The 27796-nt window shown below is 40.8% G+C and overlaps 4 protein-coding genes across 6 annotated transcripts; 2 read left to right on the forward strand and 2 right to left on the reverse strand.

Annotated features, from left to right (window-relative positions):
* Positions 1–4451: 4451 nt before the first annotated feature.
* Positions 4452–7194, forward strand: hypk (huntingtin interacting protein K). The gene is made up of 4 exons (XM_076078673.1): positions 4452–4655; positions 6054–6109; positions 6196–6247; positions 7014–7194. Exons 1-4 carry the CDS (start codon positions 4494–4496, stop codon positions 7107–7109), a joined length of 366 nt encoding a protein of 121 aa, XP_075934788.1. The 5' UTR covers positions 4452–4493; the 3' UTR covers positions 7110–7194.
* A 62-nt stretch (positions 7195–7256) lies between these two features.
* mfap1 (microfibril associated protein 1) lies at positions 7257–11801 on the reverse strand. The gene is made up of 8 exons (XM_076078672.1): positions 11609–11801; positions 10333–10549; positions 10097–10238; positions 9827–10014; positions 8896–9165; positions 8644–8803; positions 8002–8091; positions 7257–7767 (listed from the first exon to the last, which is right to left on the reverse strand). The coding sequence occupies exons 1-8, from the start codon at positions 11688–11690 to the stop codon at positions 7588–7590; spliced, it is 1329 nt and encodes a 442-aa protein (XP_075934787.1). The 5' UTR covers positions 11691–11801; the 3' UTR covers positions 7257–7587.
* Positions 11802–12856: 1055 nt separating this feature from the next.
* hddc3 (HD domain containing 3) lies at positions 12857–15850 on the reverse strand. The gene is made up of 4 exons (XM_076078623.1): positions 15656–15850; positions 14347–14402; positions 14033–14273; positions 12857–13070 (listed from the first exon to the last, which is right to left on the reverse strand). Exons 1-4 carry the CDS (start codon positions 15765–15767, stop codon positions 12940–12942), a joined length of 540 nt encoding a protein of 179 aa, XP_075934738.1. The 5' UTR covers positions 15768–15850; the 3' UTR covers positions 12857–12939.
* vps33b (VPS33B late endosome and lysosome associated) lies at positions 15630–24805 on the forward strand. Of its 3 annotated transcripts, XM_076078621.1 has the most exons (24): positions 15630–15931; positions 16264–16360; positions 17101–17181; positions 17267–17328; positions 17427–17476; positions 18161–18228; positions 18334–18379; positions 18930–19024; positions 19492–19596; positions 19696–19786; positions 20442–20519; positions 21607–21680; positions 21758–21844; positions 21916–22006; positions 22079–22153; positions 22748–22812; positions 22895–22949; positions 23037–23083; positions 23234–23366; positions 23476–23549; positions 23653–23754; positions 23869–23944; positions 24156–24269; positions 24612–24805. In XM_076078621.1, exons 2-24 carry the CDS (start codon positions 16265–16267, stop codon positions 24689–24691), a joined length of 1845 nt encoding a protein of 614 aa, XP_075934736.1. In that variant the 5' UTR covers positions 15630–15931; position 16264; the 3' UTR covers positions 24692–24805. The 3 variants fall into 3 exon arrangements, with proteins under 3 accessions (XP_075934736.1, XP_075934735.1, XP_075934737.1); XM_076078620.1 differs by lacking the exon at positions 15630–15931 and having other exon boundaries at positions 15988–16360; XM_076078622.1 differs by lacking the exons at positions 15630–15931; positions 20442–20519 and having other exon boundaries at positions 15988–16360.
* Positions 24806–27796: the final 2991 nt, after the last annotated feature.

The following is a 27796-nucleotide window of genomic DNA, read 5'->3' on the forward strand; positions in this document are numbered from 1 at the left end:
AGGTTACAAAAAGCCGCCAATCTGGTCCCGTTTCATACCTGAGACATATGAAACTGGGACCAAGACTTGGTCCAGATTCTCCTCGCTAAGAACTGGCTCAAGAAAACAATGGCTGACCATAATAGTTGCAATCAAATTGATGGAGAATCGGTTAGAAATTCAGGAAGATTATACAGTATAGCAAAAAGGCTGGGGAGAATAGTTAAGATATACATTTCTAAAAAAGGCATCATGTTGTCCTCTCTGTTCACCTTTAATTGTGTTTTGATTCCTTTTTTTACCCTTTGTATTTATACCCTCTGTTTTTATATAGAAACAATGATGATGACGTAAAAGACAAAAAGCTCTGAGTGCATGAGGAGAGAGTCAGATTAGATTTGGGTTAGTGCGCAGGCAGGGCGGAGCGTCGGGATAATCCCGTCGTTGTTCAGCCGTCCTCTCAGCCAGGATGACCTTCCACAGCACAGACAGGACATTTGAATCTGCGGTCCTGTTAATATTCTCTCTGAGTCGCCACAGACCGGCGACGCTGAGCCAGTTCATCCAATCAGACCGCAGCGCTTTGTCCCTGAACAGCCTCTTACCTGCTGAAACACTTTCTCCTACACAGAACTGTTTGTGCCAGATGAACTGATAATCTGACCTGCTGACTCTTCGATTATTCTCTTGAGTAAACAGCAGGTGATGCACAACAGTTAACCCACTGCACTAACAGATCTCCAATCAGAGGCAACAATGGCTGTCAAATAGTATCTTCAGACCGCAGTTTAAAGATGCGTTATATCTCTGACTTGTGTTTCTGTAAAGATATTATTCAAATTGACTTTACTATTCAAGTAAAGAGTCAAATTGGATTAAAAGAACAAGAAGCGATGAGTGAAAACAACTGCAGAGAACGAGGGACGACGACACGTCACGTTTGTTTGCCTGCAGAGAAACTGCTTCAGCAGGATGAGTTGTTTTAAGGACGACACGTCGCTTTACATGCATGTTGGAAAACTAAAGGAAACAGCCTGTGCCAAGATCTTGTGTTAATTCTCCAGAAGGCCGCACAGTGGGTCCAGGTTCACTTTCTAGGAAACCGAGCAACAAACAAGAGGTTAAATAAGAGGAAGCGTCGGTGGCGACTGAGCTAAGAGGCTTGGACTCACACACCCTAACGCAGCACGTTCACAGGAGGCACAGAACGTAACCCTCACAGCTAGAAACACAGTCACACAATATATTCAAGTTTTTTGGGGGGTATTTGTACAGATTATAAAGCATTTGGATATTTGTAGCGTAAATACGTCTTTCTCCAGAGCAGACATCAAATAAATAGACATAAAGTGACAAATGTTGCAGGACCAAGAACAACAACACTATCCTTAATCTCACTTTGGATTATTCCCTCCCCTGTGATAAACACGTGTTACTCTGAGCGGCATTCCTGGGGGCCCCTTTCACTCTCAGATAATTACTGCTGCATTGTGGGAGAGGAAGACGTGCCAAAGGGGACAAACAAAAAAGCAAATAAGCGGATGCAAATAGCCGCTTGAGTGAAAGCACTCAATCTATGGTTTCAATAGGCTTGCGCAATAACAGTTGGCTGAAATCCAAGCTTGTTTACAAAAAAAAAAACGGACAAGAAAAATGATCTATTCATTAGTCCTGTTGGACTCTTTATGTGCGGAACAAAGGGGTAACGGTCTGTGACCAGCATTGTTTGGGTTTTTTTAAACCTGTTTTAGAAAGAAAACAAAAAGTTGAGTGTAAATGATGTACAAAGAAATAAGAGTTGTTCTTCCCATAGAAACACGATGAAGTCATTCATAACTGCAGCATGACTGAGGGCACAACTTGCTCATATTCTGAAGAATTAGACTGAGAAAAGAGTCTGAATAGACAGAAATGGTTAAAATAGACAAAATGAGAAAGAAAGCAAAGAATAACCAACAGAAACTAAACAAAACTCAAAAGTCTGCTCTCAGAGGTGCGTCTGCAACGACCACTGCATTGTTTGATTGAATGAATACATTGCATGATCCTCCTGGTGTAGACAGAAAAAAACATACAAATATATTATTGTTATTAAAAATATGCAAATCAACTGTTGTTTCTAATGGTGGTCATGTACACAAGTGTGTGTATGAGTCCTTATATTTAACTGAGAGGAGGGACAGGAGAGAGAGAGAAACTTGGGCAAATAATAATAATACAACATGATGATTATATATTATATTATATATATATGAGTTTTGTGCAGTAGTAGTCTTTTCTTCAAAATATTACTTTAAGATATCATAGACCTTTTTTCAGGTAAACCCTTTCACATTCATACCTTTTTGTGTGATTGCCTCAGTTAGTTTTGCTTATTTTTTTTACAGATATCCGTCGTGCTTTTATTTTCTCAGCATCGTTCACCATAAAACACACCTGTCGCATCCTGCAGAGTCTCTACCTGAGTCCGAAGCCAGCATCTGGACATCACGCCGTCAGTCTATGACGACAGGCATCTCCCAAAGCGGTGTCTCCTCTCGAGCGCACGCATCTCCTGAAGGATGAAACCAGCAAAACCCAGCTGGTTTCTCTTTTTCCTTTAATCAGATTATTGGTGGGTGGGCTGAAGAGTCTGGAGACTCAGCAAATCCGTAGCAGTGGTCGAAGGGCTATTTGCATGAAAGCACAAGTAAACCTCTTATAGCAGACAGGAATAGCACGAGGAGGAACACTGGAGTGATTTAGTAATCCGGACAATTAAACAATCACACGATAACACACTCATTATTGTCTTCTTCTCATCTTCTCCAAGACAATAACAAGATAGCAGGTAAATCAGACTTATTAATACATCTTAAATCTGATTTTTAATATTTGATCAAATCAGCAATAAAGGCCTTGACTTTCAAGTGGAAAGGGACAACCTTTCAACTTTCCAAGTGATATTATTATTGCTTTCCGTCTTTCTCAGAACGAAACAACCACCAACAACACACTATTTTATTTTGAAGTTCACTCCTCGTGTTTGACATCGTTGGTTTTACTTCCTGTTTTCTGTTTTCTCGCCTTTCTGAGTGCCTGCCCTGATCAGTTTCACCTGTCCCTCATTAGACCTGCACTGCACTATTTATACCGTCTTAGTTCCTGTTGTGGGTTTGTCATCATTGCTGTTTTCTTACCTGTTACCTGTTAATATGATATCTATCTACCTGCCTGCCTTTGGACTCACTGCCTTTATTCTTTGTGTAAGAAACTGTTGAACATCATGAGTCTGTCTGTCCTCATCTGCGTTTGGGTCCTTCCCCTGCTGCCTCCTCTCCTAAACCACAACACTATCATCATTTATTTAATAATGGCAAATTAAAGCAAAAAAAAATGAAAATGATGACAATGAATTAACAAAATGTTTGTTGTTTAGACCAAAGTTTATCATTTTATGGTTTGATCGCCATTCTAAGTTACAAAATGCATCTTAATGCCCAGGAAATACCTGGGCAGAAAATTTTGTGTATTTTCTCCAAAATGTGTTGTGTAGGTGCAGCAACAATAAGTTGTGGGTGAACATGTCAGACGCATTAAAACACTTCTCCTGCAAAGTAAACTCTTGTATAGGATATTATTGTGTCTTTTGGATTCTCAGTACATTCTCTACAGATGCAAACACATGCCTGCTTTGTATTTTCATGCAAAACAAGTTCAACGAGTTTAATTCCAGTATGGCATGAAAATTAACTTGCAGAATATTTATAATTTATTTGCTTTTAAGACAAAGACACACAAGGCTGGATCGCCAACGCAGACACCAGAGCTCCAAGTTCACTGTGTGTCAACTGGTTTGTGATAATTTGATTAATTGTCAATTTGTTTTTGGAGTTTACATCATAGTGCAGTATCAACTACGGCAGGTCCTTCATTATTACTTCTAATTTAGCGGCACTGTCTTGTAAAGGGGCCCTGTGTTGAAATTTGCTCTGAACACCTTCATTATTTCAGTCTATATTTTGCACACATGCTGCAGATTCCTTAATAAAGTTGCATTTAATCAAATCACCATAAACCAATTGACACACAGTGAACTCGGGGCTCTGAGGGCAGCTGCCTGCTTTGGTGATCCAGGCTTGTGTACCTTTGACAACAATAAATTCACAGTAAACTAATTGTCACGCAGAAGTGTATTGTGCAGAGTGGGGTGGATGTAACAAATTACGTTAAGTATTGTACTTTGCTACATTTTAAGTTGCATTAGAGTAAAAACAAAAGTCGATATAGGGTGGTATTTTTTTAAATTAATATACAGTATATATTGTTTTGGGGGGAAGATTGTAATTCTATTGGCTGATCCACACTCCGGAGCAAAAGGTGGCGGTAATGTGCCAATAAGATGGATGCCAACCGCCGTAAAAACAGAAGAAGAAGAAGAAGAAGAAGAAGAAGAAGAAGAAGGTACCACCTTGTTTTCCCTCCGACGTTTAACGGAACCTTTCTTTTTTGTTCCGGGCCTCACTGGAGCAAACATGGCGGCCGAGGGAGATGTCGATTTGGACCTTGAAGCTGACGAAAACTGCACGGGAAAACCGGCGGAGAAGCCTCGGAAACATGACAGCGGAGCCGCGGACTTGGAGAGAGTCACGGACTACGCGGAGGAGAAGGAAATATCCAGCTCCGACTTAGAAACGGTGAGAGCTCCGGGCTAACGTTAGCCGGGAAACATGCGGCCACTGCCGGTTAAGTTAACTTCCGGTACATCATCACCGATACAGAGCCATGTGAAATACACAAGAAGTATTTGTTTAGATTTTTTTTTTTATAATACAATGATATTATATGCTCTGTAATTGTGCCGTAAACGATTATGTTAGTGGATAACGTTAACTGCCTCGTAGCTAGCTGGCTAACGTAAAGCTACTTTCCCCACTTTGCATCACTGTCGTAAACTTCACCAGTGCAACACCAGAGCGTTAAACAGGTAGAATATAGCAATGCCATATACAAGTTAACCAACAAACAACTGGAAATGGATAAATACATTACAAATTTAATATTTATTGTTGGTTGGTTAAAACGGATTAAAGTGTGAAGTAAAGGTATTTACATAAAGTAAATAATAATAATAGTGACAGAACTATAAGGTCTGGGTCTATCTTTCTATTAAAAAAGTAAATATCTGTGGTTTTCTACGCTTGTACCTCAAATACAGTCTGTTAAGATTTAAATATAATAAATTAATTTGAGGGTTTCATTCATAGTGTTTGTTCAATGAGGATCAGTAACATTAAAGCAACTTGTCATTGATTAATCTTATAATAATAATAATAATAATAATAATATATATCATTTTTAAAACGGTATTAATTCACAATTTAGTTCATAAAATGTCCCCCCTGAGAACCCACGGTGACAACTTATTGGTTGTATGTGCTGTTGATTATTAATGATAAATGAATGTCTTGATTATCATTGTTTTTAGTTTTTGTTAAATCTTGTTAAAACTCCAGATAACCTACGTAATAACTATTTAATGTTAAAGTAGAGTTTCCCAGATATTGGTTTTAATTTGCGTATTTCATGCATTTGTTATGTGTCTGTGTGACAGAACAGAGCATTCATGTACACTTTAAAAATCTCTCTGTAATCAGACTTTGGCTCATGAATTCTCGTTAATGTTTGAAGTGAACCACTAAAAGTCATTTCTTCTTTAAGATGCAGCCTAGATTGAGAGTCCGATGCTTGAACCACGACATAATATCTTGATATAAGACGTTAGAAAGACCTTCTTCCATACGTAACGTTATATCACAACACCACGAGGTTCATGTACCACGAAATGAATGTAAAATATTAATGACACATTTATGGATCATAGTTTGTGTCATTCTGTCAAATCATACAGAACATTTAATACGTGATATTTTATTTATAGTAAACAGCACATTTGAGTTGGTTTAATGGTATTGTGAATATGTAACATATACATAAATGTATGTTTTATTTTAACATTGTTTTTTAAAGGATTTTGAAACTGGGTGAAAATGACAAATAAATTTGAATAAAATACTTTTGTTTTGTTCTTTCAGGCGATGTCGGTGATCGGAGACCGAAGATCGCGAGAACAGAAAGCCAAACAAGAGAGGTGAGATCATGACGAGCAGCAGGTTGAGGATCACGTTATAATGATGTAATAACTGATGTAACCGTTGGTTCTGTGTCGTGTTTCAGAGAGAAAGAGTTGGCCAAAGTCACCATCAAGAAAGAGGACGTGGAACTAATTGTACGTTTTTCATTTAATCGCACGTTTTACCATTTATTCATGGTAATTATAGTTATTTTACCAAACAATGAAATGATGTACATTAAGGGTATTTTTGCACACATAACAAGTTTGTTTGATTACTAAATGAGTTGTAAACAACTATTAAGTATTATTAGTGTGTATATGTATATAGATGTATGCTGGAGCATTGAGGGGTCCACAGACTGTCATGACTTTCAAGCAGCAGCGTTGATTTTAATGCAACTACATCCGACTTATCGGTTGCATTTGTCAGAAATCTTTATTTCTAATAAAGTTCAGTTAAACTGCATCGTTATCAAAGTACTTTAAAGACTCGACCCACTAAACCACCATTTTAATCTCTCGTGTTACCGTTGAGTCCATTGTATTGTGATGGATTGAAGTAAACGTTGAACTCTTTAAACAATCAGTTTACAAACTCAATAATCCAAGTCTCATTATTCAGTCCAAGGCTTCTTAGCTAAAACATTACTATTCAACACACTTGTGTGTAAACAGTCTGTTTTAAATAGTGATGTTTGAGAGAAGATGCATTCGACTGAATAATGAGACTGAGTTTACGTGAGAGTTTGTAAAAAGATGTTGAGATAGTTTTCTTCTTAAACTCATTGAGACTTTACAGTGTTTGGATCGAAGGGAACAAGAGGTGATGCATTATGTAAGAGGTCATGCAGTGGGTGAGGTTTTCCTTCTGAAGCTGTAATTGGATTACATTTTAACGGTTGATGTTCTGATGTTGCAGATGTCAGAGATGGAGATCTCGAGGTCGGTGGCGGAGCGCAGTCTGAGGGAACACATGGGGAACGTGGTGGAGGCGCTGGTGGCTCTGACCAACTGAACAAATCATTCTCACCAGAACTCATCAACACAACGAGGCTCAACTGTTATCTTTTCTGTTTTTAAATAAAAGTTGACCTGCCTCACGTCTGTGATTTAAAGTTGTAATACTTCTTTTGCTGTCAGTGGGAAAGTAAAATAAAAAATATGAAAATACAAGTTTTATTTAACACAAATTAGAAACAATAATGCAGGAAATCAGAACAATAATCTGCAACAGAACTGTTGTTACTAGTTGGTTTGTACAGAATTACAACCTCCTGCTTTAAAAGACAAAACACAGCGGGAGGTTTAATCTGTTCCTTTTCTTCAGCCACGTTAAAGTGATATTCTGCCTCTGAACAGAAGCCGGCGTTAAATCAAGTTTGTTTAAAAAGATGGTTTCCTGCTTTCCTTCCACAACATGAAGTCCAGTCGAGCGACTCTGCCGGTCTCAGGAACAAGTCTCTGAACTCCGATGGAGTCCGTCTCACGTGTCTTTAAGTCTTCCTCTTCTTCACGGTGGGCCGGTCGAACACGTCCCTCACGCCCGCCGCCTTCTGCTTGAAGAACTTGCTGTTCTGAGCGCTCTCCTGGGCCCAGGCCGAGTCGAAGGACGTGGTGTCCTGGTCCACCAGGTGGGTGTACTTGGTGCGTCCGGAACGGCCGAAGTTCTTCACCTTGTGACGGGAAACAAACGGGTCGGATCAGAACACCGAAGGACTTCACCTTCATTTGAACGCTGGTACATTTCTCCACATTAACCCATGAAAGTAAACGTTTACTTTCATTTGTTGAGTTTGGTATCAGAGTTGTTGTTTACTTCAACACCACGATATGAAAACAAACGGTTTTTAATAACTGCTGAACAGTCCGGTGTGTAACAGGTGAAATGTGAGGACGGAGCCGCTCACCTGCATGACTTTGGGTAAGATGGTTTTGTTGAAGTGATCCTCCAGAGTAGGAGCGCTGAAGTCTCTCTTGTACACGTTCTCCTCCTCATCCTGGAACACAGATCACAACAGATCACAACACAACACAACAGATCACAACACATCAGACTTCAGGAGAAACTGTTCACCAACATCTGTGCTGAGTGGTGCTCTCTGGTGGAGAAACTCAATGATGACTTATTTATCTTCTAACATTTCTGGACTATAATGTCTTATCAAACATATACGCTGATATATATGTGTGTATATATATATTTATTACTATAATTATTTGTACTCATGGACTATTTTATTGCCTTCATACAAACCCTGTAAAGAAACAAGTTAAGTATTAAATGTATTATAAAGAAACAAAGGTTGAATATCCTGTAAACTATTGAATTATATTTACTCAATAGATTTTGAAGACCTTTGTTTCTAAAGCATCTAAAAAGTATTTTTTAAATGTTTAGAGATCTTTTGTTAGTCACAGTCATGTCTGAAGACCTCTGAGTGTGCGTTGTTACTAAAGTAGAGACAAAGCCCGACACTTATTAAACGTCTCCCTCTTTGCTTGAGTGGTGTGGAAACGTCTCCAACACTCAGAACGAAGTGTGGACTCACCATGAAGAACGCTCCTCTGTGGTAGTACTTCTGGAGGAACTTGTATTTGCCTTTGCTGGCTTTGTTGGTGACTTGCTTGCCGCTGTTGCGGAGCTCGGCGCGGCGCTCCTCCTCCGTCAAGTTGTGGAATCTCTCGATTTCCGCCTTCTCCTTCTCCATGCTGAGGACAAAACGCTGACACGTCAGCTTCATTTCATCACACAGCGAAGTCCTTTCAGAGCGTCACATCTGCATTTAGATTCATTTACTCACACTTCCCGGACCTCTCGGTCCCTCTTGATGCGTTTCAGCTCCCTGACCTTCCAGCCTTCGTACTCCTCCTCCTCGTTCTCGCCGTCCGTGTCCAGAGCGTCCAGAGCGGCCAGCGTGCGCCGGTTCTCCTCAAACTCCTTCTTGGCCTCCTCCTCCACGATCTTGAGGGTGTAGCGCCGTCGCTCCTCCACCTGCTTCTTGGCCTCGGCCTCCAGCTCTCGTTGCTTCAGCTCCTCCGCCTCGCGCTCCGCCACCGTGACTCTGTCCTTTCTGTGGAGGACGCAGATCAAACATCCTCATCTGTGTGTCATGATCTTCCTCTATGGTTTAAATGTTTCTATCTATTGTTACATGCTAAGAATTAGTCAGTTCACACTTCTTTTTTTATATTTAAAATAGATTTTAATACATTGCATTTCTTGCATAAAAGGTGCTATAGTAATAAAGTTAATTTTTATTATCTTGAGAAATATCCAATTACTTTTCACCAGACACTTATTAACATGCAGCCAATCAATCAGCTGCTAGAAGCTGATTGATTGGATGCATGTCGATCAGTTTGTGACGTTTAGTGAAATATGTTCATTGCAAACAAAAGGAAATCAAAACCGCGTTATTGGGACCTTTAGCTTCACTGCACAGCTTGCTAGATGTTAACAATACAGTCGCCTAACCCTAACCCCACTGGATGTCTATGGAATCATGAACATATCGTTTAATCCCATAGACCTTCAACAACTGAACAAAGATAGATTAATATTGTTTTGGTGTCCAAAGGCTTTTTATGAATTTCTGACTCTCCAGACTACTGTTTCTCTCGACTATTTATTTACAGACATTGACGATGTGAGATGGAACAGTCTTTGTTGTAAACTTGGATCGGTGCTGAACCCTTAAGGCTCCAGGTAGGAGGGGAGGAAACAGTCCTTACTTGCGGATGAAGACCGGTTTGAGCCGTGGCTCTGCTTCGTCCTCGCTGTCGGTGTACTCTTCGTATTCAGACTCGGACTCAGACTCCGCCCCCGACTTCCCCTCCTCCTCCACCTCCATGACCTCCATGTCCTCATTCTTCCGTTCAGTCGCTCGCTGGCGCATCATCGATCGCCTCCTCTCGATTTCCTGCACAGGAAGAGAAAGAAAAACTTTTCTTAATATAACTTGTCCTGACTGGGACAAGCAGAACACAAAGACAGTAACCTACCTCATCATCCACTTCCTCCTCTTCCTCCTCCTCTTCATCACTGGTCTCCTCATGTTGCTCTGGGTGCCACGTGCCTTCATCAGAGTCCTCGCTGCTCTCGGCCACAACTTCAGGCTCCGCGATCTGTCTGTGTCTCGCCAGCCTGAGGACAAACAGACGGGACACAGCGTGGTGACATTAGCATTTCAGCACTCAGCGTTTAACCATCACATCAGTCGCCTGAAGCGATCTGTTACCTCTCCTCCACGTCCTCGGAGACGCGGTTGAGCAAACGTTTGAGACGTGGGTCAGAGACATCCTCCTCCTCCAGCTCCACCTCCGCCTCCAATTCCTTTCCCTTTTTCACGAACTGGAAGTCCTCGTCCTCCTCGTCGGACGACTCCATTGGCGCGTAGTCGGGACGTTTACCCGACACGTACCGCTTCACCTTCACCTTCTCCATGGAGAGCTCACCTGGAATGTACAGAGACGAGGATGAGCTGTGAAGACAAGCTCTCACACCAGTGATGCTGATGGTCTAGATGTATCTAGACCTTCATTAGGAGTAGCTCACTAACTTTGCCACGTTCATAATACTCAGAGTCAGAATTCAGTCATAACTCTTCAAATACTTTTATTCCCTTTTTGGATTCCCTTTTAGGGTTTTAGAAGCCAATACTAAAACCTCTTAAGAGCTGTTGACATTAGTCGAATAAAAATAATCTGCAACGATTTTGACGATCAATTCAATGCCAAAAATATTAGCTGGAACCTAAAAACAGTGAGGACTTGCTGCGTTTCATATCATTGTAAATGTAATTATCTTTGGATTTTGAATAGCATGTACTTCAAAATCACAGTGGGCTCTGGGAAAATAATATTTGGTAGATTAATTCATTAAAATAACTATTCGTTATAAATCCAGTATTTTTCTGCCGGTACCAGCTCAGAATCACAAACAGTGTTTTTGACAGGAATTTGTGTTGGTGATTTGGTGCATAACAACAAACAGTGCAAAAGTAAAGCATCATATTAAACCCTATAAAAAAATCGAGAAATGCATAAAAATAAATGTACAGTTTAGTGCAGGAATGTGCTAAATATTGTCTCGATGTTTAATTTAATCTAGCTTTTATTGGGATACTTCAAATAGGAATAGCTAACTTTGTATGTTTATAATGTTACATTGATGACAGGAAGGCTGTTGTGTTGTTGTCGTTGGATCTTGTGGAGTTTATCAAAATACTTTTGCTCCTGTAGCTGCACTATAAAACCAAAAGTATGTGTTTTTATCTATGAGGTGGACATCCAAACATCACACACATATGTGACTAGTGTTTACACGTCTTATTCCCAAACAATGCGGGAACTGCGTCTACATTAATTTGCTAACCTACCTACCTACCCACCTATCTATCTAACGTTATCTATCTATCTCATTTTCAGACCGATTATTGGTGTTGTTTACGCTAAGCTAGCTGGCTAACAACTTAGCACGCAGCTAGCCGCCTGCCAGCTAACCGCCGCTGTTACCTTTCTCGTTCCGGACCGGCACGGCTCCGGCCGTGGACTGGATCGGAGGAAGCTTCATGTTGAGGGCTTCGCGACTAGACATGGCTGCCTGGTCGACGGTATCAACCGAATAAAAGTAAAAAAGATGTATTTTACGCCTACAAAATGAACTCGTCGCTGCTTTAGTCAAACGGAAGTTAAGCTAACTCGCTGAAGAGCAAGCGGACCGGAAGTGGATTTCTTCCGACGTACACTTCCGCCCAAAAAAAACCACACAATAATTAACACAAAAATCACTTCTAACTGACTTTTTATACTACTTATGTACTACAGTTTACAAGATATTGTCAGCTAAAAATTACTTCGAAAATAGACTTAAAGAGAAGATTAAAGCTAAATGTAGATATTCTGCAATTCAAGAGCATACTAGCGCCCTCTAGTGGCTGATATCACACATAGATAGACAGACAGACAGACAGACAGATAGACAGATAGACAGATAGATAGATATAGATAAAATGTCCCCTGTGACTGTCATACTATTATATCTTTATATTAGTATTACTCTATCCTCGCTCCTCAGAGCAGAAATAAGAGCTTTGGGACGGCCGTCAATATGACGGCGCAGAACAACTTCCGGTTCGAGCGAGGATCGATGAGCGAGGAAATGATCCAACCGGAAATTGTTGAAGAGTGAGGAAATGAGGAAATGACAATTAAGAGACTTGGGCCAAATCCCAATGTCCTACCTAAACCCTCAAGCCCTGAACCCTCAAGGACTTACTGACGTCACCTGGTAAGTGGTTGAGTGTGAGAGACTGTGAGGGCTTGAGCTGGTGTAAATAGGAATGGGACAGCACTTTGCTGCAACATATCACGTTACCATGAAAATGACAAAAAATATGATGTATAATTGTGTGTATTTATTTTATACTTTGTACTCCCTGATTTGAAAGTCTTCAGGCTCTTTCCTCACAAGATGAGAGGTAACTTCATATAATCTATTTACTCGTTTTTGTCAAAACAGCTTCAATGACAAAATCAAATATTTGATGAATAAATAAATAAATATCTTCTGATTTCAAGTTTATTTTTTGTTCCATTTTTAACCTCAAAGCACTTGAGTAAACATACTTAGTTACATTCCACCCCTTTAGGTAGATAGATGGATAGGAACATAACTACTGATACTAATACTCCTAAAAACTCAATTCAACTACACAGACAAAATGTGAAAACAGAAATTAAAAACCAGTGACCACACAGATGTAAACGATATGATTTATTTCTATAATTTACAAATGAAAAAGTATCTTCTTTGTAATTGGAGCGGTGTGCTCTCCGCTGTGTTGTCAGAGCTGGACCCCTCTCTGTCTGAACAGCTCCTCCAGCTTCTGCTCCAGCACAGAGTTGGTTCCTCTCAGGCCTCTCACCACCTCACGGGCCCAAACAAAGTACTCCTGCACCCGCTCGGCTGTCCAGCCTGTAAAACACACACACACACACACACACACACACAGAGGGAAGAAGTATGGTGACTAGGTAAGTACACGGTCAAGTATTGGTACTTATGTACTTCTATAGTGGAAACACACTTGTCATGTTACAGTTATACTCTTTATCTGACAGCTGTAGTGTCTTCTAGTGTTCTTAGAGAGTCCATGAAGTATTTATTAACAGTCAGACACGTCTATAACGCAACTCTCTGAAAGGAAACACCACTACCAAACTATTACTTTTATTTCTGTGACTTGGGTACACTTTACTGTGTGTACTCATAGACTGTATATAAGAAGTGGACGTAGTCATCGTGACGTCACTCATTGGTTTGTGGACTCATGTTATGAAGCCTTGAATTCGGCGATTTCGTCATCGCCATCTTGGATTACAGTCATCGCTATCTTGTTGTTCTTTGCAACCGGTGAACAGGAAGTTACCATATCTGGACTGAGGAGGAGTGACGTAGAGACGGCGTATACGTCTCTGGTACAGACCTGTCAATCACTGTGTAGCCCCGCCCTAAAGCATCCCCTGCTTTATGGTCTGTTTGACTCTAAATGGACCATAAATTACTAAATGAACATCATGCTGTATTGAAGAAGACTTGAAACTAGAGATTGAGACCATAAACTCATGTTTACAATGTTTACTGAGGTAATAAATCAAGAGAGAAGTAGAGTCATTTTCTCATAGACTTCTATACAACCAGAGGAGTCGCCCCCTGGTGGACACTAGAGAGAATGCAGCTTTAAGAGACACTTCAGCCTTTACTTCAATATTCAGACGTTGCCACCTAGTTAGCGCAAATAGCATTGTTGGCTACGGACACCTGGGTGCTAATAGCAGTTGCCTTGTTTTGACACAATGAACAAATAGAAAAAGAGAACTTAAATGAACTCTTCGGTTACAGTATAAGAGCAGTGAGAGTGACAGAGAGGTGCTGACCGGCTGGTGTGCTGCGGTTTAAGTCCCTCAGATTGTACAGTTTATCTGCCAGTTTGACCAGTTTGGCTTGGCAGCTGCAGTGTGCCGCGTGTTCCACCTGCTGACGCTTCCTCTCGTGTTTGGGCAGACTTTTGTCGTCCGTCACCTCCTCAACGATACGAGCCACGATCGTCCCAAACGTCGCCTCGAGCTCTGCGAGAGAGGTGTCCGTGTCCTCCACTGTGTCGTGAAGCAGAGCGGCCTGCGGGGAAGACGAGACACCGGCTCAGTGACACAAAAAGCACCGGAGCTTCCCGACAAAGTCTCATACTCACTTGTAAAACCTCGATGTCTGTGACGCCTCCTTCATGGCTGAGGATTCTCGCCACTCCTTAAAAGTTTGAAACCAGAGAAAACATTTTGACAGATATTTGATGTTAAAATACTCACATATTGATTTTTTTTTTTTTGACATTTGGCAAATAACAAGAAATAAATAAACATTTAACTCAAGGACACAACTGGAAAACATGTATTTTTCATTTCACTAAGACTTTAAAATCTGTTAAAAATACATCAGCGATAGAATATTTGTTTTTAACCATAAATAATCTCAAAACACATCCCATGGATTATTTTATTTTTAATAATTGAGACCAGTGATATTTTACGGTTGCAAAATAAATAAACGTATCTCTGGTAGATATAATGGAAACATTGTTTCTAAACTAACTCATACCTATCGATATTTATTTGTGTTACTTATACATCGATGCTGATATATCCTTAATCATCTAATATTAGCCAATTTATAGTACGAGCTTTAATAACCACTGTGAAAATGATTAAATTCTTAGATTGTATTCTCCCTCCTTCTAACACCTCAGCAAGTGTCAAGTATCACAGCTTCACACAGAGTTCAGCATCAGAAATCATTTTACAATCCAGCGGTGGAAGAAATACTCTTTACTTTTAGTAGAAGTTGTGATACTGCAGTGTCGAAATACTCTGTTACAAGTAAAAGTCCTACATTAAAAATGTTACTGAAATAAAAGTACAAAAGTATTAGCATCAACAAATACTTAACACACCAAAAGTGAAAGCACTCATCACGCAAAATGGCCAATTTTAAAATCATATTTATTATATTATTTTACTTTAATCACTGATGGATAAATAAACACCTTAATGCTGTAGTTCGTAAAGGCGGAGCTACTTTAATTGCTTTATATATAATGCCATGTATACCTCATCTTATCTATAAAAAGAATTCAGAACTTATTTGATTATATTTTGTATTATTGAACCTGTCTTAACTAATAATAATACACGTTCAACAAATACAATATGCCCCTCAGCAATGTAGTGGAGTAGAAGTACAAAGTAGGAGGAAATAAAGTACAATATATATTTAATATTTGTATATTAAATAACATTATTTTTAATAATATTTGTATATTAAATAATATTTTATAATATTTCATATAATACTTGAGTAAATACACTTTAAAGTTACTTTCCACCACTGTTATTATTGTTGACTTCTGCAGCGTTGGATTGAGAGATTCCCGAGCAGCACCTGAAGGCATCACAACAAAGAGTCCTACCGAGCAGCACTGAATGCATCATAACAAAGAGTCCTACCGATGGGGTGATTAATGTACGGGGTTTCCTCGGGATCTTTACGTCGCTGGTTACGATGTTTCTCTGCCGCGAAGTTAACCGTCTCTAACAATAAAACTGCGTCTGAATTCATGGTGGAAAAACAAAGAAGTAGCGACAGGAACCAGCTGTGACTGGACTTCAACCTCGTTCCTTTTTCTTTTTTTAACCAACGGTGTAGCAGTCCGTCCCTTGTGTTGGTCCGGGTGGAAACAGCAGCTGGTTGTCTGTTCCTCTTTTTAGCTACGGAAGCAGCAGGTTAGCTTCTAATATCAGTTTAACACCCCCCCCCCCCCCCCCCCCTTTTTTTTATAATGTTTTGACAGATATTTGGTGCTTGATTTCTGCTGTTTATTCGATCATTTTGTGAAAATATTTCTGCATAACTGTCAGCTCTTTGACGCTCGTCTTTAAACATGTACTGTGATGTTAAGGATGTGTTTTTAGCCTACAAGCTAACGCTAGCTAGGTCAATCACAGCATATATATTATGTGTTTCCATTGGTTGTAGTCTCTCTGTCATTACAGGTTTTGTCATATGAGTATTGTGTTCAGTGTTCATTGGGTGTGTGGTTATTGTTGTGGCCCAGCATGGCTCACAGTTCCAGGAGAGACTGTCCGGAGCTCCCAGACTTCTCTCTGCTCAAGAGGCTGGCCAGAGATCAGCTCATCTACCTGCTGGAACAGGTAGGACAATATGTCGCAATGTGTCCGTTATTGGTTTGGTTTGGCTGACTGCCATCTTGCTCCAACGGCAGACTCACCACCAACTATGTATGTAAAAATAAAATAAAGAAGAAGCTACTGCACTGCTGACACACCCCATCTGTCATTAGGTGTTGGTCAGAGGAAACGGTTTGCTTTCTTCTTTAAAGTCTAGTGACATGACTAAAAAACAAGTTTAGCCTGTATATCCAAAACCCTGATGTGCCATAGAGCTGCATTTAAAAACACATCAGCACTGGGTGACAACTCAAACACCACACACACCGTCCTGCTGCCACCAATACTCACCAGAGCACCAGATGTGGATTCATCCACCGCTGAAAATAGTCCGAAACAAATGCTTTACTTCCCCCTGTTTGAGTAACATTTGTTAAAAAGGCAGCTGTGACCAGCTGTTTTGCGTTTTTATAAAATGGCCCATGTTTAAAAGATGTATGTCTCTGGTAGAGATCAATGGGCTTGGAGCTCAGTGGCAGGACGAACTGAGGCTTCAGAGGTTTAAGTGTTTTCGTGGGATTTGTCGACAATACGAAAAATATGACACTGACAAAATAACAAGTGTTAAAAGTGTTCTACATATAATTAGTGTACAAAGTGTACGTGCTCTGCCCCACGCTTGGTTAAGGCTGGAGATAATTCATTTTAATAGGCAGAGAATCCAGTTTGAAAGCACATTGCTTCTTCCTCTCTTTGTCACACAGCTGCCGGGGAAGAAGGACCTCTTCATCGAGGCGGACTTGATGAGCCCGCTGGATCGAATCGCCAATGTGTCGATACTAAAGGTGAACCTCATCAGCTGACTCTTGATTAAGAAGCTCTTGAGTTCAAATATCTTTTTCAAACATTTTGTCCCTTTTTTTTTTCCAGCAACATGAAGTCGACAAACTCTACAAAGTGGAATACAAACCTGTTGTCAGCACCTCAGACCAGTGAGCCCTGCACCCTTCATAGTCCTAACAATAGTTCAACACACACACACACACGTCTGATGATGACTGCGTGATAACGAGGCTTTACTCTCCTACAGGCTCTGTTTTCTGATCCGGCCAAGAATACAAACTGTCAAATGGATATGTGGTGAGTAGGGCTGCAGGCTCGTAGTCCGTTAGTCCACTAGTCGGCCGCTGTTGGTGATGTCTTTTGTCTTTATTTGTGCTTTTTTTTCCCGCTGAATGACTTATTTCTTAGAAACTAGTGAGCACAAGATTTAAAGTGTTGCTTTTGTGTGATTCTTTCTGGAGAAAATGTCTTTAGTCAAAAACGACTCCTGTAAGTAGAGTGTGATGTTTTTGTTCTTTAATGAAGGCTCAATGACAGTTTAACAGGAACAATAATACTCTTTAATCAGTCTTAATATATAGATGTGCGTGTGTGTGTGTGTGTGCGTGTGTGTGTGTGTGTGTGTGTGTGTGTGTGTGTGTGTGTGTGTGTGTGTGCATATTTATGTAATAATAATAGATACAACTTTATTTATACTTCTTTTTTAAATCAAAGTTACAAAGTGCTTTAGATGGTTGAAGCGGGAACAGAAAACACTTCAGGATGAAATGAAAGAATACGATATTTATTGTTTCTTTACTTCAGCCGAAGTGAAAACACCAAACCTGGAGATCGATGCGTTGGCATTGAATGTCACATTCATAATCGTATTCATCGTATCAAACAAACGTCCCACGATTCCTAGCCCGACACACATGCAGTGACGTCATCATAACAACGAGCCTCTTAAATGATGTCATGCTGTGATGCTTCTTGTTCCAGATGTGGCCAATGCAGACAAGGCAGTGGGGAGATTTAGAAGATACAAGATAATCTTCACTCCTCAGAAGGTATTTCCCTGCTTTGCTGTTGTGCACACACTCTGTTTGATTTATCTTGGAGTAAGTTCTGAATGAATTGACGAACCCGTCTGTTGCCCCTCCTCTGCGGTCCAGTTCTTTGCGTGTGAGGCGGTGCTGGAGGAGCAGGGGATCTTTGGTGGTGAGCGTCTTCATTTCTTTACTCTCACTGCGTTCCAAATCACATACTCTGTTTCTTTTTGCTTCTAGTACATACATTTCTCGCTGTATACTTACACACACACATACAGTGTACAGTAAACACACACACACAGTGTACAGTAAACACACACACACATATATTCAGTGTACAGTAAACACACACACACACACACACAGTGTACAGTAAATGGCAATAAAAGAGGTGAATGAAGAGTCTTATTTGTTTTCTGTGTTGTTTTTATGGGAATGTGGATCTTGTTGATCCTGAATGTGTTCTGCAGTGCTGGACTCAGCTCGGTCTCAAACACTCTGGTCGTGATCGGTTGAGGTGGTTTTGACTACAACACTGATGAAAAATCATAAAAGTGAATGTTGTAAAAGAAAACCTCCAGCTGTTAAATGCTGATCAAACCTCCACAATGCTTTATGAATCTACTTGCAGTAACACTGATACTATGTGAAATGAATGCTTTTCCAAAATGAAAAGAGAATAATGATTAAAACGTGTTTTTGTTTTTGTCGTCCCACAGAAGTGACCACCGACGAGTGGTCTTTCTATCTGCTTCCTCTCGACGAGGACGTCATCAGTCTGGAGCTGCCGGAGTTTTTCAGAGACAACTTCCTGGTAAATAACCACGACGTCAAGTCGATGGATCGTTGAGCCAGTTAACTCGAGGCATATTTTATGTTCTTTATTTGTTTGATGAGGTCGTTTGCACATAAATCATTCTCAGTGCAACAAACAGAATCCTATAATAATAATAATAATAATAATAATAATGGCTCAAGCATCAGGGAAAAGGAAACCACTGTTTGTTATGCACTGAATATAATATGAATTATCCATAACATACATCACAGAGTCTGGGGTAACAGAGTTTGCTATATATTCATGTGAGTCAATCAAAAACAATCTGAATTCTGCTGCACATTGTGATCCAAATTACACGATTATTTACACGACGACTCCGTAGAAAGAAAATTGTGAATAAAAGGTGACAAGTTGTGATTTATTAACCGATGGATCATTTATATTTTGTGTAAGTAAGTAAAATGTAGCTCAGGTGCTTCAGGTTGTCCTTCGTCACACAGGCGGGGGACCAGCGCTGGGTCAGAACAGCCGGCAGCGCTCTGCACCTCCTCCACTCCCTCTACGGCCCCTTCTCAAAGGTCTACGGGATCGGACAATGTTCCAAGGTGCGGTATGATCGGAGACCAAAACACCCGTCACGTCAGATCCTCCGCGACGCTTCTGGCTTCACCTGCGATAACGTTTCTGCTTCTGTCTGGTACCAGATGGCGTACGAGTCGTGGAGGGAGCAGGTGGAACAGGGAGAACAAAGAGCTCGGCAAGCTGAAATAGGAACGGTTTTTCTCATCGACAGAGGTGAGAACACATGGGTTCTTAAAGGTGCAGTATACCAGATTCAGAGAGTTAATATAGCAGCATGTGTGAAGATAAAGAGACCTGTCAATCACCGTGGGCGGGCATGGCTTGGCTTTAGGGCGGGCCCCCTGGTGGACACTAGAGAGAATGCAGCTTTAACACATTACATTACAGTCATTTAGCAGACGCTTTTATCCAAAGTGACTTACAATTCAGATTCTATCACATTTCTACACCGTAGGTACAACTACGGGAGCAATTTTTGGGGTTAAGTGTCTTGCTCAAGGACACATCGACATGCAACTAGCAGAGCCGGAGCCGGGGATTGAACCACCGACCCTCTGATTGAAAGGCGGCCTTAGCCACAGTCGCCCACGTGAAGCTTTAGCTTCACTTTCTAGAACCGGAGGTTGCCACTTGATTTGTGCATGTGGGCGTCGCCACACTGGCTAGCTAACGCCGTCCTCTCTGTAGCGTAGCACCTTAACCCTCCAGTTCCCCCTCAGATGAATACTGCTAGCTCTGTCAGCACTTTTGTCATCGTTAGCACCGTTAGCTGCGAGCCACCGGCTCAGCAGAAATGCTCCCAATCTGGTACATAGCACCTTTAATCTGCTCTCGTCTCTCGTCTCTAACGCTGTCGTCGTGTTTGCAGATGTGGACTTCGTCACTCCTCTGTGCTCTCAAGTCGTCTACGAGGGGCTGGTGGATGATATATTTAGAATCAAATGTGGTGGGTATGAAAGCAGCCTGTGGAGAGTTGACTGTGTTCAGTGTGAAGAGCTGCGTCTGTCCACATAAACACAGCTGAATCTAAAGATACAGTTTACGTCGGGCTGCACGATTATGACCAAAATGATGCTTTGATCAATGTTGAGATCACAATTCCTTCATTTTAAGGACAAAATGTTTTTAGCACTTTTCATATTTTGACATTATAATAAACAGAGCACTGCTCATGTTCACATCTTTGCATCAAAATAAGAACCAGTCGTATTTGGAAAGCATCTCCTAGAAGCAAATATAATTGTACCAAAACGTTTCACCATTACTCTTCTGCTCTGGACCGCAGCTGCAACATTCAGGTAGTTTTTCTCAGGCTGCTTCTGTTTGACATACGGCAGGACATCATGAGCGCCCCCTGGCTGTTAGTTTAGGAAGCGCTTGATTCGATATACAGCAGAGATTTCTACGAGTGGAGCATTTGAAACGTCAAACTTGCAGTCGATCATATTCATGTAATTGTAGGAAGGCAAAATCGTGGTCGTGATTAATATTCGATTAATTGTGCAGCAGTAGGTTTATGTGTAAAGATGACTTTTTTAAATACCTGATGAACCGGCTCAGTTACCTTTTAACAAAGCTGAATTACACAGTGAACTTGTTCTCATTTACATATTTATTTTTCTGTTTCTGTTGTCGGACTTAACAAGCAGAAAATAAACTTCGCTGGTCATAAAATCTGGTTGTTAAATCAGACAAATCACCATTTTTCGATACGTCAACATCGTCTGACAAGGTGATATTTTTGATATTTAAATTTAAATATTATTGCTAATTTAATAGATATAGATGTGTTTTAATAATAATGTGATAATATTACATGTTAATTAGCTAATTTTTACACTTTAAAGACACTTAATTATAAAATAGAGGGAAATATTTTAAAACATACGTAAAATGTTTGGAGGTTGAAAGCAGATTTGAAACGATGTGTTTTTCCTGCAGAATGAAAGCGGCCATTGTTGTATAACGACACTTGTAGATTTATTTCGTACGTGTTTGATTATCGACGTCTCAGCGCAGCTTCTGTTCTGCAGGATGTGTGGAGTTTGGACCTGATGTCACGTCCTCTGACAAAAGTCTTAAAGTCATGCTGAACTCTCAGGATAAGGTAGGCTCATCATCAGCATCATCATCATCATCATGACTCCTACGGTGAATGTTTGAACTCTCGCACGCGTCTCGTAGGTCTTCAACGAAATCAGAAACGAGCATTTCTCCAACGTCTTCGGCTTCCTCAGTCAGAAAGCCAGGAACCTCCAGACTGCGTATGATGTGAGTAAATGTCCGTCCCCCTCATCTGTTATCTTAAGTCAGACTGACACTCTCTTTCTTTTGTCCTACAGAAGCGTCGGGGGATGGACATAAAGCAGATGAAGGCGTTTGTGTCAGAGGAACTTAAAGGGTTAAAACAGGAGCATCGGCTGCTCAGCCTACGTGAGTGTTCATCACGTGGATTTTTGTTTTTTATTTCTTTTAAAGTTTGCTGAAGAGCAGGTTCTCTTTCAGACATCGGTGCAAGTGAATCGATAATGAAGAAGAAGACGAAGCAGGACTTTCAGGAGCTGTTGAAGACAGAACACTGTAAGAAATGTTCGATTCAGCTTTTAGTTAAATGTGTTCCTTAATCATTAAAGGGACAGTAGAGATGTTTAGATGTGTGTTTGTGTGAGGTTCTTCTCCAGAGTCAGAGTTCTACTACAATAGAGTTTAGGGAAACACAGGAGTACAATGTTCTGCTGTGGACGTATTCTAGACTCTAAAGAATCTATATCACTTTAAGTTTTAAGCTTTATTTAGAATATTTTCTCCTCTTTACTTTGATGTCAGACAGACCTTTCTGACGGGAACTGAAGCTGTTATCTTTGATCTCATCTCTACAAAGACACCAGACTCTATTCACTAAAACACTGATGTAACCTCTCAGAACACAGGAGCTGCTGCTCTACTCTGCCTCCATCGATAGTTTGTTTTATTGTGAGACTTCGGTGAATCTGAACTAACCCGTTACAACCTGAGCGGTGCCAGCATCAAACCTATATTTTATTTAGAACTAAAATCTATATTTGGGGGCTTAGGTTTTCTTAGAGGGCTTAAAAAAAAGTGTGAACTTTTGCTTTAATGTCACTTCTGTGAAGCTGATGTTGTTATTGACACTCGTCTTGTTTTCTGTTCCAGCTTTACTTGAAGGATTTGAAATCCGTGAAAGCATTTCTTTCTTAGAGGAGCACATCAGCAGACAGGTCAGTCTGATCCAGGATCAGGTCAAATTATTAATAACATGCTGGAAACTTCTTTATTCTTTTCTTTCTTTTCTTTTTCAAGGTCTCCATGATGGAAAGTCTGCGGCTGCTTTGTCTTCTGTCCATCACGGAAAACGGTTTGTTGTCTTTGTGTCAATATGAATGTAAAGACGCGTTCAGATTGTCCTCATGTTGCATTAATAACTGTGTGATGTTTCTCACAGGACTTCTGCCAAAAGATTACCGCTCATTAAAAGCACAATATCTACAGGTGAGATGTTTATGTTCCGTCTGGTTTTGTGTGTATTGGACTGTTTTATTATTTTTGGGGAACGTGATTTACTAGCCCGAGTTAAGCCCCGCCCAGTTCAGGAGCCGCTGGCCTTCAATGTGAAACGTTGTCTCTGCTCGACCTCATCAGAGCTATGGAGCGGACCACCTGCTCACATTTGCCAACCTGAAGCAGCTGGGGCTGCTGGTGGAGAAGCCGACGGGGGAAACGCTGACCGCCATGGAGAGCAAAGTGGGCAAACTGGTCAACGACAAAACTGCAGGTGAAACGGGCGTCTTCCAAAACACAATCTCAGTTTCTCTCCATACGCACAACCCTGACCGATGATTTCAGGAATTTCTTTTTTGTTATTCTATTATTTGTTTTTACAGGTAAGCTGACTGACGCATTCTCTTCTCTGGCAAAAAAGAGCAACTTCAGAGCCCTGAGCCGAAAGCTCAACCTGGTAAAATCCTCATCACCGTTGCTATCTTGTTCACCGTGCCACGCTGAGAAGGCCTGAAAAGGTGTTTTAATAATCGTATTGTTATCGGTATTTTTGTGTAAAGGTGCCAAAGTCTGATGAAGAATACGACCTGCGCGTCCCACGAGACATGGCCTACATCTTCAGCGGTGCCTACGTCCCTCTGAGCTGCAAACTCGTCGAGCAGGTGAGCAAACGAACAAGGAGTCATTTATTCCACGGGATCTCACCTGTTCTCCGTGTGGGAAATCAATAAGAGACGAGTGGAGTCACATGTTCCTCCTGCTGTGGTCACGTGTAGGTGTTGGAGCGAGACGGTTGGACGGGGCTTGAAGAAGTCACCAGGCTGCTAAATGGACATGAATTCGCTGTTACAGGTGAGATCATAAAGAGATATTAATATAATGTTGACGGTGAATCATTTGAGGATGTCAGCGTGCACTTAGAAAACCCGATTACATGGTTTTTGCAATCGGTGTCAGAGATTAGAAAATCCTGATGACCTCGGCTGTATTTACCCCGGAGAAAGACGGTTTCTTGTTTCTTCTCGTGTAAATCTGTAACTATGAATGTTTTGTTTCTCATCAGGCAGCAACGGAGCGGATTCAAAGAGCGACGCTCAGCGCATCATCCTCGTCATGTTCCTCGGAGGCTGCACCTTCTCTGAGATCTCAGCTCTCCGGTTCCTCGGCAGAGAGAGAGGTAACGATGGGAACTCTTCATGCGTGCCGATCATTTACTGTAGTTTACTGTAAATTCTTAGTTTCATAATTCCTGGCAAATCAGCTGACAGCATCTCGCATCACATTAAGCAACATTAGTTCATTTAAAAGGTTTTACAGCTTTATGTTTCTCTTCTTCGTTTGCTATGCTGTGACGAGTGTGTAGACTCAAGTACATGTTCATTTATAACCGATTTATTAAAAGACTCCTAAGTTACATAAACAAATGAATCGGACTGAATTAACTGCAGTTAGCTTTGTGTCAAAAGACCTGAAAGTAGGTCTAAGTATACTAAATAACATGCATGCCTTCTGTTCCCAGGTTATAAATTCATCGTGGTGACGACTGCGATCACAAACAGCTCGAGACTCATCGAGTCTTTGCTGGGCAACCGAGTATGAAGCCCGTCAAACACACCGCGATGGACAGACACCTAGACATTCCCTCCAGCTCACGTCTGTCTGACAACGAGAGAACTGTAAAGATGTATAAAGTGAATAAATGTTTTAAACACGGTGGATGCCTTTTCACTTTATTTGGGGTTTGGTCTGCGAGAGCGGTGGAATGTAACTACGTAGAGAAGATTAACTGGACTCTCAGTGTTTCAGGCTTATTGAAGCTTGAATTCAAGGACAAGAACGTGGTCACAAGTGCAAAGCCACCTTCAGTTCTCAGTATTTAACCTGCTGGATGTGCAGAAACAGAATGTGTCCTGTCAGGTGATTACTCTGCTAGAGTATATATGTAAGCAAAGTGGTAAATGCATGCTGAAGCAGACTTAATCAGAAGTCAGGAGGCACATGCTCCAGGTTATAGACGTGTCAATCAAAGCGTTCAGGGAGACTCCACTGTATCTGTTGAGACGGGGTTGTTACTCCAACTAGCTTTGGAAATCAATAAATGTACTTTTTACTCCACTACGTTTGTCTGTCGGCTTTAATTACTTTTCACATGACGGCTTTTCTTCTCCTTCCTGTCCAGTGAAACCACGTATCTCCAGATGTGTTGATGCTGAATGTTTGATAGACTGAAGGATGAAGTGTTCCTTTATGTGTTGAGTGTTTGATAGACTGAAGGATGAAGTGTTCCTTTATGTGTTGAGTGTTTGATAGACTGAAGGATGAAGTGTTCCTTTATGTGTTGAGTGTTTGATAAACTGAAGGATGACGTGTTCCTTTATGTGTTGAATGTTTGATAAACTGAAGGATGAAGTGTTCCTTTATGTGTTGAATGTTTGATAAACTGAAGGATGACGTGTTCCTTTATGTGTTGAGTGTTTGATAGACTGAAGGATGAAGTGTTCCTTTATGTGTTGAGTGTTTGATAGACTGAAGGATGAAGTGTTCCTTTATGTGTTGAGTGTTTGATAGACTGAAGGATGAAGTGTTCCTTTATGTGTTGAGTGTTTGATAGACTGAAGGATGAAGTGTTCCTTTATGTGTTGAGTGTTTGATAGACTGAAGGATGAAGTGTTCCTTTATGTGTTGAGTGTTTGATAAACTGAAGGATGACGTGTTCCTTTATGTGTTGAGTGTTTGATAGACTGAAGGATGAAGTGTTCCTTTATGTGTTGAGTGTTTGATAAACTGAAGGATGACGTGTTCCTTTATGTGTTGAGTGTTTGATAAACTGAAGGATGAAGTGTTCCTTTATGTGTTGAGTGTTTGATAAACTGAAGGATGAAGTGTTCCTTTATGTGTTGAGTGTTTGATAGACTGAAGGATGAAGTGTTCCTTTATGTGTTGAGTGTTTGATAAACTGAAGGATGAAGTGTTCCTTTATGTGTTGAGTGTTTGATAAACTGAAGGATGAAGTGTTCCTTTATGTGTTGAGTGTTTGATAGACTGAAGGATGAAGTGTTCCTTTATGTGTTGAGTGTTTGATAAACTGAAGGATGAAGTGTTCCTTTATGTGTTGAGTGTTTGATAAACTGAAGGATGACGTGTTCCTTTATGTGTTGAGTGTTTGATAGACTGAAGGATGAAGTGTTCCTTTATGTGTTGAGTGTTTGATAAACTGAAGGATGACGTGTTCCTTTATGTGTTGAGTGTTTGATAGACTGAAGAATGAAGTGTTCCTTTATGTGTTGAGTGTTTGATAGACTGAAGGATGAAGTGTTCCTTTATGTGTTGAGTGTTTGATAAACTGAAGGATGAAGTGTTCCTTTATGTGTTGAGTGTTTGATAGACTGAAGGATGAAGTGTTCCTTTATGTGTTGAGTGTTTGATAAACTGAAGGATGAAGTGTTCCTTTATGTGTTGAGTGTTTGATAGACTGAAGGATGAAGTGTTCCTTTATGTGTTGAGTGTTTGATAAACTGAAGGATGAAGTGTTCCTTTATGTGTTGAGTGTTTGATAGACTGAAGGATGAAGTGTTCCTTTATGTGTTGAGTGTTTGATAAACTGAAGTGTTGATGCTGAATGTTTGGGATATTCAGTGTTCGGTTGTACTTAGCTCCACCTTCTCGTGTCACTTCTGGTTGCAGAAAACAAGATGGTGACGAACAAAATGACGAACTCGAAGCTTCAAAACGTCAGTCCACAAAGTAATGGGTGACGTCACGGTGATTACGTCCACTTCTTATATACAGTCTGTGGTTTATTAGAGGACTGGGACCTAAAACAAAGAACACGATGAGCTAAAAAAGGCTAAAAGCTGTAGAGACGCAGACCTGCTGATAATTATCTGTATAATAGTCAGTACGAGTCACTCTTCTCACATTACACATACACAGTATTTGTTTGAGTAATTAACAGGAATAAGAATTGATTTAAGGGAGCTTTACGAGCTAACCAGAACTTTACTTTGACCAACAGCTAAATTAGGCCCAACAGAGGACAAACTAGTGGATCCCCAGCGTGCATCCAGACCACGTTTCATGTCTCGGTATGCGTTTGTGTCACCGCGGCCCACACTTCCGCTGTAAGACAAGCTGCGTACACAGACACAGAGTTACTGGAATTTCTCCTCTCTGCTATTGATTTTCTGTGGTTTTTTTGCAAATGTTTACATGACTAGCAAGAGACATTCAATGCTTTTTTTTTTTTTCAAATGATCCCCTTCCCTTCTCTCTCTCCTCAGTGCATTAGAGGCCGGGAGGAGACGGGCAGGATGTGAGCCGGCCGATAAGCCGAAGAGAGACAGAGAGGCTGTCGGGGATCCTCTGGTGGTTTTGTCCGTCATCTGTCCAACAAAACCTGCATGGAGGGAAAAACTGTCGCAGCTTCTCTCTCTCAATGCGTTGGACTCTTTGTTTTTTACTATCATGAATGGGTACAGTAGGATATGAGGTCATGCTGCATGTGAGAGCTCCCAAAAGTACTCAATTAAATCCTCAGCTGATCAATACTCAGCCTGCAGTTCACAACACTGCAAACCACACGGCTGCTAATTTGGTCTCTGTCTTCTAATGGTCGTCGACTAAAGTATAATTAAGAAAGACCCGGTCGGACCACCACTCCGCCATGAAGGAGTGGTATTATGTTGAGTACTTCTACTGGATAAA

This window comes from Anarhichas minor, unplaced genomic scaffold (assembly GCF_050575085.1).
Source record: "Anarhichas minor isolate MPS153535 unplaced genomic scaffold, ASM5057508v1 ptg000067l, whole genome shotgun sequence".
Lineage (NCBI taxonomy): Eukaryota > Metazoa > Chordata > Actinopteri > Perciformes > Anarhichadidae > Anarhichas > Anarhichas minor.

What these genes read in the sequence shown, in the direction of transcription:
- hypk (XM_076078673.1), top strand. Translation starts at nt 4,494, where the DNA reads ATGGCGGCCGAGGGAGATGTCGATTTGGACCTTGAAGCTGACGAAAAC. An exon ending in CCAGCTCCGACTTAGAAACG is followed by an intron (nt 4,656 to 6,053) that starts GTGAGAGCTCCG and finishes TTGTTCTTTCAG; the next exon opens with GCGATGTCGGTGATCGGAGA. An exon ending in CAGAAAGCCAAACAAGAGAG is followed by an intron (nt 6,110 to 6,195) that starts GTGAGATCATGA and finishes GTCGTGTTTCAG; the next exon opens with AGAGAAAGAGTTGGCCAAAG.
- mfap1 (XM_076078672.1), bottom strand. Translation starts at nt 11,690, where the DNA reads ATGTCTAGTCGCGAAGCCCTCAACATGAAGCTTCCTCCGATCCAGTCC. An exon ending in AAACCGGTCTTCATCCGCAA is followed by an intron (nt 9,166 to 9,826) that starts GTAAGGACTGTT and finishes CGTCCTCCACAG; the next exon opens with AAAGGACAGAGTCACGGTGG. An exon ending in TCTTACCCAAAGTCATGCAG is followed by an intron (nt 7,768 to 8,001) that starts GTGAGCGGCTCC and finishes TCCCGTCACAAG; the next exon opens with GTGAAGAACTTCGGCCGTTC.
- hddc3 (XM_076078623.1), bottom strand. Translation starts at nt 15,767, where the DNA reads ATGAATTCAGACGCAGTTTTATTGTTAGAGACGGTTAACTTCGCGGCA. An exon ending in CAGACATCGAGGTTTTACAA is followed by an intron (nt 14,274 to 14,346) that starts GTGAGTATGAGA and finishes TCTTCCCCGCAG; the next exon opens with GCCGCTCTGCTTCACGACAC. An exon ending in AAACCGCAGCACACCAGCCG is followed by an intron (nt 13,071 to 14,032) that starts GTCAGCACCTCT and finishes TGTGTTTTACAG; the next exon opens with GCTGGACAGCCGAGCGGGTG.
- vps33b (XM_076078621.1), top strand. Translation starts at nt 16,265, where the DNA reads ATGGCTCACAGTTCCAGGAGAGACTGTCCGGAGCTCCCAGACTTCTCT. An exon ending in TCATCTACCTGCTGGAACAG is followed by an intron (nt 16,361 to 17,100) that starts GTAGGACAATAT and finishes TTTGTCACACAG; the next exon opens with CTGCCGGGGAAGAAGGACCT. An exon ending in ACCTCCAGACTGCGTATGAT is followed by an intron (nt 21,845 to 21,915) that starts GTGAGTAAATGT and finishes TTTGTCCTACAG; the next exon opens with AAGCGTCGGGGGATGGACAT.